Source organism: Pempheris klunzingeri, chromosome 1 (genome assembly GCF_042242105.1).
Source record: "Pempheris klunzingeri isolate RE-2024b chromosome 1, fPemKlu1.hap1, whole genome shotgun sequence".
NCBI classification, from domain to species: domain Eukaryota; kingdom Metazoa; phylum Chordata; class Actinopteri; order Acropomatiformes; family Pempheridae; genus Pempheris; species Pempheris klunzingeri.
In genome coordinates, this window is record NC_092012.1 from 2,764,182 (window position 1) to 2,783,119 (window position 18,938).

The window sequence follows — 18,938 nt, forward strand, 5'->3', positions numbered from 1 at the left end:
TATGTTCTTGAGAACCTAAAGATGATTTTTAAGGGAATTTCCTCAGTATTTTGAGGGTTTGAGCGCTATAACTTCTATCAAACAGTACTTCTTTTGAATTTAAGGCATATTCCTACTCAGTATTGTATGAATGTTTTTTTTTGTTTGTTTTTTTTAACAGCACACATGTTTTAATGAATTCAAGCGGCTATGGGGAGCTGGTTTCAGCCGTGCCGTGTGAGTTCCAGTCAGTGGTCCGTGTCCGGAGCGTGTGCTGAATGGACACAGCTGATCTGTCAAGTTCCTCTCAGCTCGCTTTGGCAGCAAATCCTGCTGCTCCTCTTCAAAAACAGAAAAGGAGAGAAATCCTCCACATCCGCTCGCTCTCCTTCACATCACCATCCAGCTTCCTGGATCCTGTTTTGATATTCTTCGCCTCACATCCGTCTCGTTGATCAGTCGGATGTTTCAGATGTTTTTTAAGAAACGTTGATGAAATGCTGACGTCTTCTGGCCCTCAGCAGCGCCAGGACTTGTGATCTTTTGTGCTGCATTTAAAAAAAAAAAAAAGGAATAGGTCAGCATCCGAAGAAACGCTTGTGTTCGCTCCGTCTTGCTGAGAGTTGGATGAAAAGATCGATATTGCTCTTGTACAGCCGGGAGTCTTCCTCCAGTCAGGAGAGCTGAGGCGCTCGGCTAATCTACCTGAAAACAACAACTGTTGAAGTGACATTCAGGACCACATTTGCAAAGGCTGCTTATTATAAGCGACTTTTGGCTTTTTCCTGTAACCTCACGTTGAATTATTGGTACTCGCAGGTTTTTTGGGGGGTTTGTAGTCGCTTATTTGGGCTTCCTCCACTGTACCGGTCTAATAAATCAAAAAACACTTAAGAAATAATCTTTAAAAAAAAAAAACTTTGGCACGTTTTTTTCATATTTTGTCCCCCTCAGACACACACAGGTGAGGTTTCAAATAAAAATATAATAGATGGACTTTGCTAACAATGCTAAGGAGCTAAATGGATGAAATACAGACATAAAAATACAACAAAAAGTAGGAAAAAGAGCGGATTGGTGGTCCGATTCTGTACAGCAGGTGAAATTTGTGCGCTTCAAGCAGCAGCACTTTATTTTCATGCGATTATTTCTTCATTCTTTCTGCATTTTGTCGCCTACTTGGTTTTGTTTGTCTTGTTTAGAGGTAAAAAAAATATAAGTTACAGTGTCTAAAATGTAAAATAGAACATAAATTCTTACATATACTGCATATAAAGCAAGTGGCCTCTTTCTCTCACACTGTGGAAGGTCAGGTCGGGTTTTTGGAGCCGAGTTCGCATCTTTTGGGCTTGTTTCCTTTCACCTGGTTGGTGGTTTTCTCTCAGGAGATCTGGCAATATGCAGGATTATTTACGTTTTTTTGTGCGTACGCTCCGACTGACTGAGTGTGTTTTGATTAATGGCGTACACAGACACAACGATTGGCCTTTTTGTGTTTGCAAAATGGCTACTGGATGCTTGGCAACCTCGAGGTGATGATAAGACTGCAGGAAGTTGCCACCAAAAAAAATGATTTTACACATCGTTTTTTGTGCAAATTACAAAAACTATACAATACAAAAATATCCCGGTCCCTTTGGACAGAACCAGGCTAGCTGTTTCCCTCCATTTCCAGTCTTTATGCTAAGCTACGCTAACCGGCTGCTGACTGTAGCTTCACATTTAGTGCACAGGACATGAGAGTGGTGTCGATCTTATCATCTAACTCTCAGCGAGAAAGCGAATAACGGCATTTCTCAAAAATGTCAGACTCCCTTCAAGCTTGTATAAGAAAGTGTGGATCAGCGGGTGTTTCAGAGGATTTTTAGAGTCTATGAAGCTGCTTTCAGCTGTTTGACATTTTGGTCTTTTGAAGCTTATTTAGTCGTTCTGCATCCTGCGGACGTTTCTTGCCCTGATTCGTTTCAGGCAGCCCAGGCTCAGTACAAATCCCACCTCGTTCACTGGAACTGGCAGACCATAACTTCAACTCAGCCTGATGTACAGCACGCTCAAAAAAAAAAGAGAAAAGAAAAAGTGCTGCACAGACGGACTGTCAATGGTGAAAATCTCCTTTGAGACACTTCAGTTTGTGTCCTCCATGTTGAACTGCTTTATGCGGCTTTCCTTTCCAATATCATCACTTTGTTTGAGCCGTTATCCCAAACAGGTCATCCCCCAGTAACTGCTTCAGTATTTCAGTGTGTTCAGCCAGATACTATCAGTCATCCACATCCAGCTGGCAGCCCAGAGAGGAGCTGATTGTGGCTAAACTGGACGCCCCCCAATCAAGAGTTGTTTGCTGTTAATCCAACCAAATCCAAAATGTCTTTGGCGGGCTCCATCTCCCCAGTTCCTCCCTTTAAGTGTCCGCGGAGGTGAAATCTGGTGTCAGCAGCAGCTGCGGAAACATTTCTTGAAGAATTTCTTGAACTCGGTGTTGAAGATGGTGTAGATGATGGGGTTGAGAGCACTGTTGACGTAGCCCAGCCAGGTGACGGTGCTCATCAGACTGGGAGGGATGTCGCACGTCAGGCACACGGCTCGCGTCGTGTGCACGACGAAGAACGGCGTCCAGCAGAACAAGAAGCAGCCTGCATGGAAATATGGAGAGGGAGATGAGCATTAGTCATCAAGGGCCCTGTTTTTTTTTTTTTTTATATATATTTTGGTTTTGAAATGACTGGAAGGTAAAAAAGTGTTGGAATTGGTCCAGTAGAGGCTCAGCCAGCAGCCATGAAAGAGCTTAAATGGCTGCACAACCACACCAGTAGGTCCACTAAAAGAGCTTGTTTGATCCACTGACAGGCTCAGAGTGTTATTCTAAGTGTGTGACAACATTATGGAAAGGATCCCTACAGAGAGAGACCTGGAAGATCCTTTTGGTTTAACCACAAACAGCCGTTATATCGTTCTCTGCACACACACCAGACTACATTGACAAAAACAGTAATTTTACGTCACAGAGCACAGGAGTTGCTGGTCCACCGCTGCCTCAATCAGTTAGTTTGTTTAGGTTATTATGTGACCTGGGGGATTTTAGAAGTTATTTATGATCTGAATGAAATCTTTAAAACACCAAAATCACTGCAACGAGACTAGCAAGGAGTTGTGTGCAGCACCTGTTCTGTAAGATAAAATTAATGTTTTTATCAATGGAGTCTGGTGTGTGTGCCGAGAGCGATATAACGGCTGTTTGTGGTTAAACCAAAAGGATCTTCCAGGTCTCTCTCTGTAGGGATCCTTTCCATAATGCTGTCACACACTTAGAATAACACTCTGAGCCTGTGAGTGGCTAAAACAAGCACTTTTAGTGGATCTACTTTGATCAGGTGCAGTTGTCCCAAAGGATTGACATTACAGCCATTGACTGAGGTGATCTACCGGACCAGTTCCAACACTTTTTGTACCTACAAATCATTTAGAACCCAAAATATGTAAAAGAAAATGTTTAAAAATACTGGAATTATCCTCTAAATCACAACTTTAGACTGTAAAACCCTTGTTTTTAACACTTGGTGACAGATTCACTACTGTGCAGAACTCCTTGTGTCTTGCCTGCATCCTCTGAGTGACAGGGACATAGCAAAATATTGTGACACGATATTTCTCAATGTGTCACAAAAATGTGACAGTGTGCATCTGGGAGCTGGTATTTCTTCTTTTGTGCCAATCACACTTGTTTTTGCCAGAAGGAGCAGTGAAATTAAATAAATCAGCAACGTGACCTGTCAGAGGGCTAAAAGCCTTAAAATGACAGCAGTGTGATTTTTGTTTTAAAGAACAAAATCTTTTTTAAATGATGATTTGGGGACAAAAATAAGGTGTTTGGACGACGTCACTCCAACTAAGTTCAGCCATGTTAATTAGTTACGTACTTATAAGGATCACTTTGTCGAGAAAACTGTTCTTCATTGATTTTTTTTTGTGCATTTTGAAACAAAACCTATTAGAAAAAAACCACAACTCAGAAATGTTTAAACTTTTTTTTTTTTTTTTTAGCATCAAAAGCCAATAGAAAAATAAATCTAGCTCCTGTGCTCATCATCATCTGTTTCTACTTCTCTGTCCCGTCCAAAGATCCACACTGAAAAGCAGGACGGCGTCAAATACGTGACGTGTTTCATGGCGACTCGGCGGTGTGACTGTGACTGTAAGTGATTCACGACCAGGCCGAGCTCATTAGTGACACAGTAGGAAAACGTACGAGCCTGCTGTCTCATAACTCAAGACATTACCGCCCGAGGAGGGTTCGATATATTCTGGATTCTTTGACTCTCTGCTCTGCTCTGCTCCCTCACAAGACAAGTTCACGGAGAGGATGAAGATGCAGAAGCACAAGAAAGCGACTCCCATAAACTTTAATACACAGCCTGACCACACAAGGACAGAGACAGGAAGGTTATTCTGCTTTTGCTGGTCGGTTTTTGAGACGTCATGGTGGAAACATGATTTAGAGCCTCTCCTTTAACTACCCCGAGGTCCTTCCCTGCCTGAACAAACACCCGTGAGCTCTCTGTTGAGGCAGTTGAGCTGGAAATGATAACCAACCTTAATAAGCTTAGTTTCCTTGATCGGTGGGGACTATGAATAACCGTGTCACTGAATCAAACTGAGGCCATTTGTCTCAGGTGTCGTCTCATGTTGGTGATAAAACCGGATCCGGGGCGATTTATTAGCTTTGTGTTGGGTTGATGGATGGGATTTATGTCTTTCTTTCCAGGAGATTGGAGGACTTTGCATAATACGCCACGGCTCTGCTGTGAGTAGTCCGCCACGCACACTTCTTATTCATAAGATGCATTCAGGCCAGCGCTGATAATGCTGTTAAATGTAGGGATACGTGTCGGCGCTCAAAACTCTGCAGTAAGGCAAATTAAATGTAAACTTTATTTGTATGTGATAGTTTTCAGTCCTGGAGAGGGATCCCTCCTCTGCTGCTCTTTCTGAGATTTCATTTGTCTGTGTTCAAGGTTTTTAAGCCTCCACACTGGGAAATAGTAGTAAATACAAATTTTATCATCAGGTGTTGCACATAATTTAGCTGCTCCTGAGTGGGACATTGTGAACGTCCACAAATTAGAGGGTAACTCAACTCAACAACCTTTTACCGTAACGTTTACCACAACTTTGTTTTAACGTTAGCGCGTGTTGTGTGCACACAGTGTCGCCTAATCAATTTGTTCACGTTGACATTAATATGAAGTCGTGTTCATGTGACAAAGACCTGTATTTTTTTGGTCTGTTCCAACTCCTGAGGGAGCTGAATGGGAAGTGTACAGTGGGATGTATATACACTCCTCACTAAAAGTCAGGGATGTTCAGCTTTCAGGTGAAGTTTCAGGATGAACCTAAAATGTATTCTAACCTTTCCAGGTGAACTTAATGTGACCTTCTCTAAACCTTTGAATGCACATGTCCAACTGTTCAGTGTCTCAGTACTTTCTGCACCAGCTGCTGTTCTCTAACAAGAAGCTTCACAGCAACATTCACAACAGGTTTGATCCATGAATCCACCAATACATTTCCTGCTTCAGTTAGAATTGGTATTTAAACAGTCCTCCTCATCCTGCTGTTCACATTCTGACATCATGAGACCAAGACGACACCTAACAGTTGATCAGCAGCACCTCAACACTGGAGGCTTCAAACAGGAAGTCCTCAGACGGAGGTGTTCACTGAGCTTAGAGGGTCACAGAGTGTCATCAGGAGGTTGGAACAGTGATACAGAGACTGGAAGAGTCACAGAAAGGAGAGGAGTGGACGTCCTTTGGCCACGTCCCAATTTATTGAGACACTGAACATGTTTTGTTGTGGTATACCTACCACTGTTGGTAGATTTTCTTTCAGTAAATTGTTTAAGGTGAATAAAATCACCAGTGCATGCTTCTACTTAAATGCCCTACTTTCATGATATAATATCACTGTAGCATTCACTGTTTACATTTTCCATATATTTCACCTGAAAGTCGAATATCCCTAACTTTTAGTGAGTAGTGTGTATATATTTTTTCCTAAAACAGCTACGGCTGCAGCCTAAGACGTCGCTATGAGAGCGCTGACAGTAAACTAAACTGTTAAAGTTGCAGCCGGACGGATAAACAGCCTCTTTTAGCATAAGAATATTGTTTGCAAAATCTCAAATATTATCTACAGCACTGAAAACCTGAATAATTTACTGTATTTACGCCTCGTGCAGCCTAAAGAAACACACTGTGCAACACCTATAAATGTTTCTTTTTATAATTAAAACCGCTTTATTAGTAGCTGCAGCACAGATAAATATTTGAAACACCACATGCGGCTCACTGAGGGAGATTCCTGTTATAATCGTGTGGTTTTTTTCAACATGATTACACCGATACTTGACGTCTTATCCTCACTCTAACCATCTAATAACCTGCTGTGATTAACCTTTTGCTCTCTGCTTTAGACACAGAGCGCAGCTGCTTATTTGCCCACGCGGTTCCCACTGAAGACTGTAGCTTTCTGACCTTAGGTGTACGATAAATATGTACTCTTCTTTAAATAAGCGCTACAGTACGACCCTGAGTGTACGATAAATATTTGAGTGCAAACTGTGCTGCTCTCCTCCGAGACGCAACTGGAGAGTTTCCACCGCAGATGCGTCTCGAACTGTATAACCACCGTGATATTACAGCGTTTAAGTGGCTGGGAAATTAAATACAAGACTGCTTATTATAAAACGAGTTCAGCCTGGAGGAGGGTGCAAACCTACGTGAACTCTGAGACATGAAGGATATATTTGGACACTAGTGGGATCCATGTGTGGAGGAGTTTAAGGAGTAGGTGCAGGTGGTGGATGCTTGAGATATTCGAAGGACGAAATATTAAGTCTTAAGGCAAGAAAATGTCACGACCAAGTAAAGAAAGGTCCAGTAACGCCTCCAGTGAAATCATGTGCATCCTGTTTTCTTAAAAAAAAAGAGTCTCCTCAGTAAATCTTTGTAACGCTCACATTACATTCTGTCATCTGCTCTTTGATTACCATCTCTCATCTGCACTAGACATGAACTGGTATTTCAGTTTCCAAGTCAGCATTTAATCAAGATAGATCTAGATTTTTGTGTTATTTTCCTCCATCAGTCTTCCTCCTTTGCTGCTATTTGAGACGTGAGAGAAGCTAAATCACTTTATTTAGTCTGTGCAACACAGAACACTGTGTTTTTTTTTTTCTTTCTGTGTCCTGTGAGGAGAGCGTCTGATGTTATCGTGTGTTTGCTGTCAGAGTCGAGTCTCTTTGACGTGAGGTTTATAATCCTGGTTTTAAAAGGTCCCACGTTTTGCTCATTTTGAAGTTCCTGCTTGTATTCATGCGTGAGGTCCCGCTGAAACAGGTTTAACATGGTTTAATGTAATCTTGTTACCAGGAGCTGGTGTTGAGTTGTGCTTCCAACTTTGAATTACGTTCACAGTAAAAACACCAAATAGAGGCGAGAAGACGTAAATTCCCAGTGAGCGACACGAAGTAGCTAATTAGCTAATTAGCATTAGCCCCAGTTAGCACAAGCTCCTGTCGCTGTGTTTACTGCGTGCAAGTAAAGAAAAATAATCTGCCGATCAAACTTGAGCGAGTAACACGAGGCCAATGTTTGATTCTCGTTTGATGGAAACGCACCTTAAGGGAGGAAAAGGGTGGGGACAGTCGGCCTGCAGAGGGGTCACATGATCAACAGATCCCCCTTATGACATCATAAAGTGAGCCAAATCCAATCTGTGTGTTTTCACTTTGCATTTTGCGTTTTCTGTTTAAATTTAAATTGGTCTTGTTAACATTAACGTCGCACTAGTGCGCCTCTTCAAACGTTGTTCACAAAATCTTCCATACATTTATCTCTCATTCTATCTATTCTATTCTTTAATGATTTAAAATTTTTACGTAATTTTCTGTCTGTTTCATGTATGAAAAGTATTATTATTATTATTATTATAATTAAATATTAAATAATATAGAAGCACATATAAAAAGGAACAGATCGATACATAAGGGTATTAAATAATTAATCATGTATTTTACATACATTTAATTGAAAAACCAGACATCTTTGTTTGCACTAAATCAGTGTTTTATGCTCCTTTAACACCATCGCATCATGTCGATAATCTACAGTTGGCTGAAAATCTGCCAAACGCTGCGTTTTTGCATAAATTCTGCACACAGAGTGCAGTAGTTTTTTTATTTTTTTTATTTTACAGACTGAAACAGAGTTTTCTGCCGTAGCTCTTTGGTCCAAACGTTGAACCTGTGCTGCCGTCTCTGTACGGGAGAAACTGTAAGATCATGTGTTGCATAATAATTGGATTTGAGGGCTTTAAGCTATAATGGCGCTGCTCGTTGAGAGACGGCCAGTCAGAGGTGACGCTTTTATCCCGGCCCTCTCAGGCGACCTGCACGAACGTCATCAGCTTCACACCTTCTGTACCTGAGCTGCAGCACAAACGTTAATTAAACTGCAGAGACAAGCCACCAGAGATGATTAACTGTTTTCATCTATAACTAGGTGAAAAGTCCAAGACGTGCAACAGGTAAACACCTCCTCAGGTGTCCTCCGTCTGTGCACACGTGGAAGAAAATCCAGGCAAGACAGTTCAAGATAGTGTGTGAAGAAAGTTTGTTTATAATTTATCTTCTGGTCCCGTTCGATTAATGGGCTCCAGACACAACAGCACATTTGTACGCTTACTTACAAATGCTGCCGAGCTGATTTTAAATAGGGCTGTAATTACCATTTTGAACTGCTGAGCGCGTAAACGCCTCACCTTCCGTCCAGGAGCAATTTTACTTCCATTTCCTGCCTCAGTGAATAAACAGATAACTGAAATACACTAGTGGCTGCGATGAAAGGAGCCTGAACTAAGACTTCCTCTGACAGCAGAGGAAACAACACGGCGACGGGAAAAACTGAAATAAGAGCGAAAACATCTCCTGTAAGCAGCTGACCAGATGAGATCAGAGTGTTTGGTCTAAAGTTTGGACAGTAATTAACACGCAGCTAGTTAAAGCTGCAATGATTCATTCATTCTCAACTTCTTCTCAACTTGTCACCAACTATCTAATAATTGATTAAAGTCAAAATCCTCAGATTCCAGCTGAAGAAATGTGAATATTCCCAGTTTTTTTTTCCTCCTCTGTGACTGTAAACTGAATATATTTTAGTTTTTTGGGACAAAACGAGACATCTGAGGACTTTCAGAGACACTGATTGACATTTTTCACCATTTTCTGAGACGTTTTATCGACCGAACAACTAATCAATTAATCAAGAATGCAATGGAAAGATGAATAGTCAATGAAAAATGGATGCAGTTAGTAGTTAGTTGCTGCCCTGGATAAGATAATAACGAGGAGGATGACGATCGGGTAAATGTTTGTAATTCTAATATACATCATATTAATTAAAAGCACTTACAGGTTGTCAGACAGGTTTTTTTCTTCTTTTTTTTATTGATTAGGTGTTGATGGACCTAGTTTTTCTCTGATTTAGCAGCCTGACAGCGTGAGAAAGACGTGATTAGCACTTTGACCTTATGCTGGCTTTCCTGTTAATGACTGAGAGGCTCATGTCAAGAGGGAAGCACCAAATGTTGTCACTTTTCATGATGTGTTTCTGGGGGGAAAAAAAGCATCTGATTTGTTAAAATATGCTGTAAAAACCTGACAAAAAGAGACTTCAAACCTGCTGGCTACAGAAAAGAGCAGAAAGGGCTCATTATTTCATGAAAAGCTGCGTTTGTCACTAGAGCGCCGTGCAAAGCATCACATTGTCTGACTTTTTACAACACAGTGTTTAACATTTCATCAGTAAAAAGCAGCGTCCTCACAGTATGACGGCTGTTTTTGTGTTTTTTATGGCTCTGAGAGCATGAAAAGTGACAATATTTGGTACTTTCTGCTGCAAGAGAGTGATATAACGGCTGTTTGTGGTTAAACCAAAAGGATCTTCTAGGTCTCTCTCTGTAAGGATCCTTTCCATAATGCTGTCACACACTTAGAATAACAATCTGAGCCTGTTAGTGGGTAAAACAAGTTGCCTCAAAGGGTTGTGTTGAAGACATTGCAGCCCAGGCGACCTACTGGACCAATTCCAACACTTTTTGTACTTTTATGACTCATTTCAAACACAAAATATGTAAAAAAAAAAAAAATTAAAATGGGGCACGATTTAAGATTCCCCATATTCAGCTCATTATGAAGTTCATACTTGTATTCAGAGGACCTACTACAACAGGTTTAATGGTTTGATGTTCACAAAACACATCATTTTTCTCTGCTGCTGCTGTTTCCAGCCTCAGTCCGAACACTTGGTTTTAGAGGAACAGAAACAATCTGCTGCTTCGCTCTCGCCTTCAACTTCTTGGTGTTATCAAGAGCTCGAGTTAGTGAGGTAAAAACAATGGCGGACAGTGAGGTGGATTCAGGAGGTTTTCAGGTTTGGTGGTCTGTGGACACATGGGGGGGACACATTGTTTTGTTAAAGACATTAAAAAGTGCATGTTGTATATTAAAGGACCTTTTTTAGAAACACCGAATGAATCATTAAAGTGAGAATTGATCGTCTGAAAGCTACAAGTTTAGTTAAAAGTTGTTAAAAGAGTCTGAGCGTGTTATAAAGAGGGGATTTGTAGTTCAGGATTCAGACGTACAAACATGGTTAATGGTTCTTTAGCTCTATTTAGCTCAACTTGTCAAAGCTGCTGTCTGAGTCGTCTGAGCTGTGGGTGGAGAAGAGGGAGCACTGGAACACTCACCCACTACGACAGGAAGCACCTTCATCGCTTTCCTCTCCCTGTTGTTGATCTTGGCTCTCTTCTTCCTGCGCTGCTGCTGGCTGAACGTCACCGTGGGCACAGAGTTCTCCCTGTACTGCCGAGGATAAGGAATCTCCTGATGTATGTAGTCGTCCGTGTCGTCCAGCCGAGACTGGGCCAAGTCCCTCTCGATGATCCTGGGCAGGGGCATGGGCAGAGGCCCGGGGATGGTGCCCGTCAGCGGGGGGAGGGCGGTGGCGACGGCCGCGTGCTGCAGCTTCCTGCAGGCCTCGATGCTGCTGCGCAGTTTGAGCTTCCGGGTCTCCTCCCAGCGCTGCAGCCCGCGGAAAATCCCAAAGTAGAGCAGGACCATGATGGGGCAGGGGATGAAGAAGGAGCAGACCGAGGAGTAAACCACGTAGTTGTTGTCCTCCAGCTTGCACTCGCTGGGGTCGCGGTCGGGCACGTTGTTGATGCCAAAGATGACGGGCGAGGCCACGGCCAGGGCCAGCAGCCAGGTGGCCGACAGCAGGATGAGCTGACGATGGTCCACATGTTTACGGTTGTAATTTAGGGGTATGGACACGGCGATGAACCTGCGGCACAAAGGAAGGAGGTCTAAGAAAACTGTAAAGGACACGTTGAACAGACGAACACCTCTTACCTACTAACATCTTTCCTTCTTATTCTCTAATTACAGTCAGTTCAAAGCTAGAATTCGTCATTAATTGTATTTTAGTTGATTATTACTTCAAAATTAATTGGATGTTAGCAAAGTAAAAACAAAAAAGTGGTCAAATGTTTTTTCCCTCCCGTCCATCTGCTCATAAAATTCCTCTTTTGCTGACTAGCTGGAGAAGAAATAAACGGAGGGCGTCCTCCTGCAGCTCCAGTCAGAACCATCAGCAGCAGCTGCTGTTAATTCTACTTTTTTGCAGGTTTTCCATGTTTGAAATGTAAATCACCCGTCTGTCATGCAGAGATGTTCTGCAGCTGTCATCTGCTTTGGTTCATTCTTCCTGCAGGATCAGATTTTGAGCTGGTTTTTAGTTTACTGACAAAAAAACCCCCGACTTATTTCAGTTTTGTGTCTATGATCAACGAGTGTCGCCTCGTTTGCGCTGCTGTTGATAATCAGATAAGTGAGCAAGCTAAACTACCTGTTTATCTCTCAGAACGTTACTGGAGATGTCTTGGAAATAACATGAATGAATCCTGCAGCTGTTACTGCGTTTTCACAAGATCTCACAGAGCTGAATGCATGACTGCTCCTTTTCCTGATTTACATTCAGGTCAAACAGAATCAGGTCCCCATGTAGCGCAGCCGTCTGCTAAGGTGATAGTGGGCTGCAGGAACGGACACAAGCTGCACAGATGTAATCTTCTGGATTCACACTGCTGGATTTGAGTAGTTTAAAAGTCCTGCTGCTCATAGAAACTAAGTTTTTTTACATAATGTTTGATCAAGTTTGTAGTTTTTGTCCATGTGAGCAGAAATGTCCTCATTTAAAGTTGCAATCTTGAAGATTTGCAGTTCATTAAGTGTCTGTTCAGTCAATAGCTGTAGCAGAATATGGTGTGATCAGGTGATCGGGTGATCAGGTGATCAGGTGATCAGCGAGCAGCAAAGAAAAAACAAAAACCATCCACAGACTAACAGTTTGATCCAGAAACCCTGATCTCTGCGCTCCGACAGAGCCAAACATCCAGCTGCATTAATAAACAGGCAGGTTGTTAATTACTGATCAAATAACATTTATAAACACCTGGATGTTTAGTTTGATTAGATGAATTAATGATAAACTAACCCTCTTACATCATGACGGACGTTTTCCTCTTCATCTGTTTTACTGCATATGGCACCATTTTTTGTAAGAAAGTCTCTCCTGACAAATTTTGGAATTCAAATGTACATTTTTCTAATCGATCAATAGAACACTGAAAAAAAAAAAAAGTGCTACCGTCATTAAGGACAAACGTCCTCTTCCAAAAAGTTGCTATAAAAACTTTACAGATTAATATTTTTTTCTTAAATAATGTCAGCCCTGCTCAAAACTACCAAACATTCAATCATTTTGAGGATTTTAACCCTTTAAATTAATTGATTACTTGATGTCACTGTTGTTATTTATGAAAAAAACACAAAAATTAGTTATTGTCCAAACAACAAATGTTGTTGTTTTTTTAAAATCAGCGTTGGATATTTCAGATTAACCAAAATATTGACTTTGATGCATTATTTTTGCATATTTTCTGCTTTTTGGGGGTTAAGTCTTTTGATCAACTTCAGTCCTGATCAAAACTGTCAAATATTGAATAATTATCAGGATTTTAATTGTAGTTAATTAACCTTGTAGTTTTGAGCAGGGCTGAAGTTATTTAAGAGATTCATGCAGAAAAAAATATTAATCTGTAAAGTTTTTATAGCAGTTTTTTTCGGAAAGTGGACATTTTTTGTCCTTAATGACTTAAGAGGGTAGTAAATTAAACGGATGCCTGCTGGTTGAGCCTTAATGTCCCGACAGAGCTGCACAGGGAGAGCGAGGCTTGTAGGGGAGCAGTCTAAACACAGATACGTTCATTATTGTTCCATCAGCATTTACTCCGTAATTATAACTTCAAGGTCTCAACCTCCACTAAATCCTCTCCCACTTGTCTAATCACCAATTTATTTTTTCCCTTCTCTCTTGCTAACAGTTTAACAATGTGTTTATTTCCACAAAACAAATTGGAGAATAATGCAGCCAGAAAAGAAAACGTGCTGCGAACACCTCCGTCACCTCTGCTCTCAATCATTTTGGCAAGTTTTCATTTCGGCTAATTAAAGTGTGGACTCTGCAGCAGGACGCCCAAATGTTGTTCAAATGTGAACAACGCTGCTTTCTTATTCCCATCCTAACCCTTTATTGCATTAAATAATATTTAAACATCATAAAAAATGTTTTTTTTTTGTTAAAAATGATTAAATAATGGAAAATATTTAGAAAAAAATGAAGAAGTAACAAAAAAAAACTAGTTTTTCTCTAAAAATCCACTTCATATGTGGTGAAATGTATAAATGAACATTTAAATTACCATCCTATCTGGATTATCCTGGATTATCACACTGTATTTTCCACCTACAACATAACATCTACAATAAATAATCTTCTAGGAGTCAAATATTGTTAAAGCTGACTTGTCGCAGTGCCTTCTGTTAAAACTACGATTTCCAATGATCTAACCTATAATCCAAAATATATATTACACTTAAAAATGTCTATAATTACAAAATATGACACAAAATTTAGCAAGAAAACTTGGTTTTGATGATGAAAATCACAAGTTAACGTACCGCAGATACTATTTCAGTCTTCTCTTATAAGAATCTGCCTAAATATTGAACATCTCAGTGAAGAAATACAGAATTTAGTGGTGATTTGAGGTGTCTCATAGTTAAAGACTCCATTTTCACAGCTACAATAAACAGTAAATATGGATTTTATATCACTGCCTTTTAGTAAAAATGAGAAAGTCATTGTTGTCATATGGAAGCTCGATGTATTATAGAGCAGAGGTGTCTTTAAATAACAACAACTCCAAATGTTTCCCTTTTGTTTTAGTGCAAAAAAAACACAAGTACGTTCTGAAAATGAATCTTTCTTAAGAGAAACAAGTGCACTTTCAACAATATTATGCCTCAGTTTATCATTTACACTTTGCAAAGTCATCATATGTCTGCAAAAGAGGGATTTCAGCAGAGGGCATGATGGGTAACTGCACCCACACCTTGAGCGGCCAGACGCCCAACGTACCTGTCCACGCTGATGGCACAGAGGTTAAATATGGAGGCGGTGCACAGCATCACATCCATGGTCATCAGGCCGTCGCACATCAGCATGTTCAAGGACCAAACTCCGCCCTGAAACTGCACACACACACACACACACACACACACACACACACACTCATTAGCTGCCCCAAATCTGAGTACAAACACGTCTAATCCTCTTGTGTTTCACCACCACAGCTCAGCGCCGAGACAAACATTCCTCCTCGCGTTAAAACACAACTCGGCTCTGTTCACTTTCTCCCCTCCCTCCTGACTTCTCCTCCCCAGGTTAGGGAGGTTTTAACTTCCAGGCTGACTCCTCTAATCCACCCGGTGCATGTGGACCGGACCACCGGTGTGACACTCAGTAGGTTAACCGGCTGCAGCCGTTTGGCGCAGGTAACGAGATCACAAATGCGGCTAATTAAGGCGGACTTAGAGGGAAGCCTCAGCAGGCCTCCTCTGAGCCGCCGAGATATTTAGACGGACAGGCGAGTGGGCAGGTGGTTAAAACCGTCTTATTGCCTGGAAATTGCCTGGAAAATTTTAATAAGCAGTGTGAACCATCAGCTGCTCCCCTGTCATTTGTCAGTCCTGATTAAAGGTGAGCGAGGCGGCTCTGGATGCTCTTTTCCTCTGTTTTTAACTTCCCCCGATCAGATCAGCCACACTTTCTTAACCAGAGCATCTAAGATTTACCCAACATTCATTGGACCCTTGTCCCTGTAGAAGTGTGGCTTTGACCCACCAGCAGCACCGAGGAGCTCTCAGGGTGCAGGAACAGGCTCCTGTCATGGATGGTTAGGAGCCAACAGACAGTCAGACTGGGAGAGAAACAAACACACTGAAGTGTTTCTAATGTCTTTATGGCCATCATGTCTCATTACAATCATCTCTGTAGTCCTCTTACGTGTCTTTGAAGCCATTTTAGCATGTTTCTGTGGTCATTGAACGCCTCTTTCTGGTCAATATGCGTGAATTTGTAGTCATTTTGTGTCTTTCACTGGCAGTTTTGTGTGTTTCATGTGGTCATGTAGTCTGTCCTCATGGTTGGGGTTAGAGGGTTTGCATTTCTTTCAAGTTGTTTTGTACGTTTTTTTAGTAATTTTGTACGTTTCTGAGGTAATTTTGCACATTTCTGAGGTAATTTTGCACATTTCTGAGGTAATTTTGCGCGTTTCTGAGGTAATTTTGTACGTTTCTGAGGTAATTTTGCACATTTCTGAGGTAATTTTGCGCGTTTCTGAGGTAATTTTGTACATTTCTGAGGTAATTTTGCACGTTTCTGAGGTAATTTTGCACATTTCTGTGGTAATTTTGCACGTTTCTGAGGTAATTTTGCACGTTTCTGAGGTAATTTTGTACATTTCTGTGGTAATTTTGCACGTTTCTGAGGTAATTTTGTACATTTCTGTGGTAATTTTGCACGTTTCTGAGGTAATTTTGCACATTTCTGTGGTAATTTTGCACGTCTTAGTACTGATTTTTCATGCTTCTGTGGCCGCTTTGACTGTTTTTGTCGTCTTTTTGCATGTTTCTGTGGTCATTGCACGCCTCTTTCTGGTCAATATGTGTGAATTTGTAGTCATTTTGTGTCTTTCACTGGCAGTTTTGTGTGTTTCATGTGGTCATGTAGTCTGTCCTCATGGTTGGGGTTAGAGGGTTTGCATTTCTTTCAAGTTGTTTTGTACGTTTTTTTTAGTAATTTTGTACGTTTTTTTAGTAATTTTGTACGTTTCTGAGGTAATTTTGCACATTTCTGTTGTAATTTTGCGCGTTTCTGAGGTAATTTTGTATGTTTCTGAGGTAATTTTGCACATTTCTGTGGTAATTTTGCGCGTTTCTGAGGTAATTTTGTACATTTCTGAGGTAATTTTGCACGTTTCTGAGGTAATTTTGTACGTTTCTGAGGTAATTTTGCACGTTTCTGAGGTAATTTTGTACATTTCTGAGGTAATTTTGCACGTTTCTGAGGTAATTTTGCACGTTTCTGTGGTAATTTTGCACGTTTCTGAGGTAATTTTGCACATTTCTGTGGTAATTTTGCATGTCTTAGTACTGATTTTTCATGCTTCTGTGGCCGCTTTGACTGTTTTTGTCGTCTTTTTGCATGTTTCTGTGGTCATTGCACGCCTCTTTCTGGTCGATATGTGTGAATTTGTAGTCATTCTGTGTGTCGTCACTTCTCTAGTCATTTTGTGTCTCACTGGCAGTTTTGTGTGTTTCTGTGGTCATTTTGTGTTTCATGTAGTCTGTCTTTGTTGTTGGGGTTAGAGGTTTTGCATGTATTTCAAGTTGTCTTGCATGTTTCTGTAGTAATTCTACATCTCTGTCTGATCATTATGTATGGATTTGTAGTTATTTTGCATGCCTTTCTGGTCGCTTTGTGTCTTTCTGTGGTACTTGTGTGTCTCTTTCCGGTTTTTATGTCTGAATCTGTCGTCATTTCGTGTCATTGTCGTGTTTTTGTGTGTTTCTGTGGTCATTTTGTGTGTCATGTAGTCCGTCCTCATGGTTGGGGTGTGTTACGTAATCATTTTGTCTCTCTTTGTGGACATTATGCACGTCTAGGTGGACGTTTTGTAGTTCTTCTGTAGTACTTTTGCATCTGTTTCTGGTCTTGTTTTGTGTCTCTTTGTGGTCATTAAGCATGTTTTTATAGACATTTTCATGTCTTTGTGGTCTTATTGTGAAGCTTTGTCGTAATTTGCATGTTTTCATGCATGTTTGGATGTTTCTGTAGTCGTTTTGTGTCTCTTTCCGTTTCCAGTTCAGGTTTTGTGTGTTTTTTAGAGACAACTTCGCTTTCTGGTCATTTAGCACGTCTTTGTGGTTGATTTGGTCTTCTTGGTTGTTTTGCATGGTTTTGTAGTTGTTTTGCGTCTATTATTAGTCATTTAGCATCTCTCTGGTCATTTCATGTCTCTTTCACTAGCGGTTTAGTGAGTTTTTGTGGTCATTTTGTGCGTTTTGCAGTGATTTTATTTCTCTTTGTTGCCATTTTGCATGTCTTTGAAGTAATTTTGGGTGTTTTTGTCGTCTTTTTGCACGTTTCACTTGTCAGTTGTGTCTTTCCTCTGTCATTTAGTGTTTTTCTGGTTGTTTAGTGTGAGTTTGTAGTTGCTTTGTGCCTCGGCAGCCTTTTGGATGTGTCCGTAGTCCGACTGTGTTACTTTCTGTGTCTGTCTTTAGTGGTTTCGTGTCTCTCTGTGAGCTTCTGCAGGTGAAGCAGAGCTCTCGGGTGCTGCTGTTGGTTGAGACCCTGCAGCCTCAGTGTTGAGTTCAGACTGGAGATGAGGAGAACTAAATGGTACAACTCACTACGGACAATATGGCCCCTGGCTCCCCTCTGACCCCTTGCCCCCCTCCCTCAGAGGCTGACCCGTGCAGTAATCCATGTGGGCTGCCGTAGGTCGGCGCTTACCTCTGCGTAAACGAAGAGCGGCAGAACCAGCACCGCCAGCAGCAGGTCTGCAAACGCCAAGCTGACGATGAAGTAGTTGGTGGTGGTTTTCAGAGCCTTCTCCAGGTACACGCTCAGGCACACGAGCACGTTTCCACCTGTGATGATCACAATCAGCAAAATCCCGAATATAAGCGCAGGGAAGTTGTAGTTGGAGCCCGCGGCCGCAGGCTCGGTGTCGTTGCTAAAATCCGTGGAGACGTCCGACATGGTCGCCGGTGATCGGCCGCGCGCCGCAGGCTGACGGGCTCCTTGTCCGACGGAGATCGCCTCTCTCTGGGGCGGTTTTCATCTATGAATCGTGTCCTGCAGCCCCGGGATAAGCAGGAGCGTCACAGGTGAAGTCTGGGTGAGTTCCCCCCCCCCAGTGAGGACGCTCCTCCCCGGTGCGCACCGCTCTCCAGACTCCCCTTTTACGCGCCTGATCCAGCCCGAGTGTCACTTTTCTTTCACACGAACGGGTCCGACGGTGCCAGACTCCCGCAGCATTACGCCGATCGGTTTCCCCGCCGTCTCCTCAGCCTGCTCCTCTGGGAATAAGTTAGCGGAGCGGACGAATCAGGAGGCGACGGCTTAAATCCATCCGCGCAAATCTGCTTACTGAAGCTCTGCTGTTCGCTTCGTGCTCAGTCACAGCGGAAACTGAATCAGCTGTTTGAGCAGGACACCAGATAACACGGAGCAGTTTACAGCAATATTATTATTATTACTGATCAATAACTGATAACTCCAGTCAGCCTGGAGCAGAAGTGCAGCTGTCTGCTGGATAAAATGTGGATGAAACTTCATATTTTTTAGCCTCTAGTGTGAAACAGGTCCAAACACTGAAAAGATGTTGAAACTGCAGTTACATGTCACCTGCATGTGAAAAATATT

General features: G+C 41.7%; 1 protein-coding gene across 1 annotated transcript; it reads right to left on the reverse strand.

The window, feature by feature from the left end:
- Nucleotides 1–2,409: 2,409 nt before the first annotated feature.
- Nucleotides 2,410–18,272, reverse strand: drd4b (dopamine receptor D4b). Its single transcript, XM_070834113.1, has 4 exons — nt 18,024–18,272; nt 14,583–14,695; nt 10,789–11,384; nt 2,410–2,612 (listed from the first exon to the last, which is right to left on the reverse strand). The coding sequence occupies exons 1-4, from the start codon at nt 18,270–18,272 to the stop codon at nt 2,410–2,412; spliced, it is 1,161 nt and encodes a 386-aa protein (XP_070690214.1).
- Between the last annotated feature and the right edge of the window lie 666 nt (nt 18,273–18,938).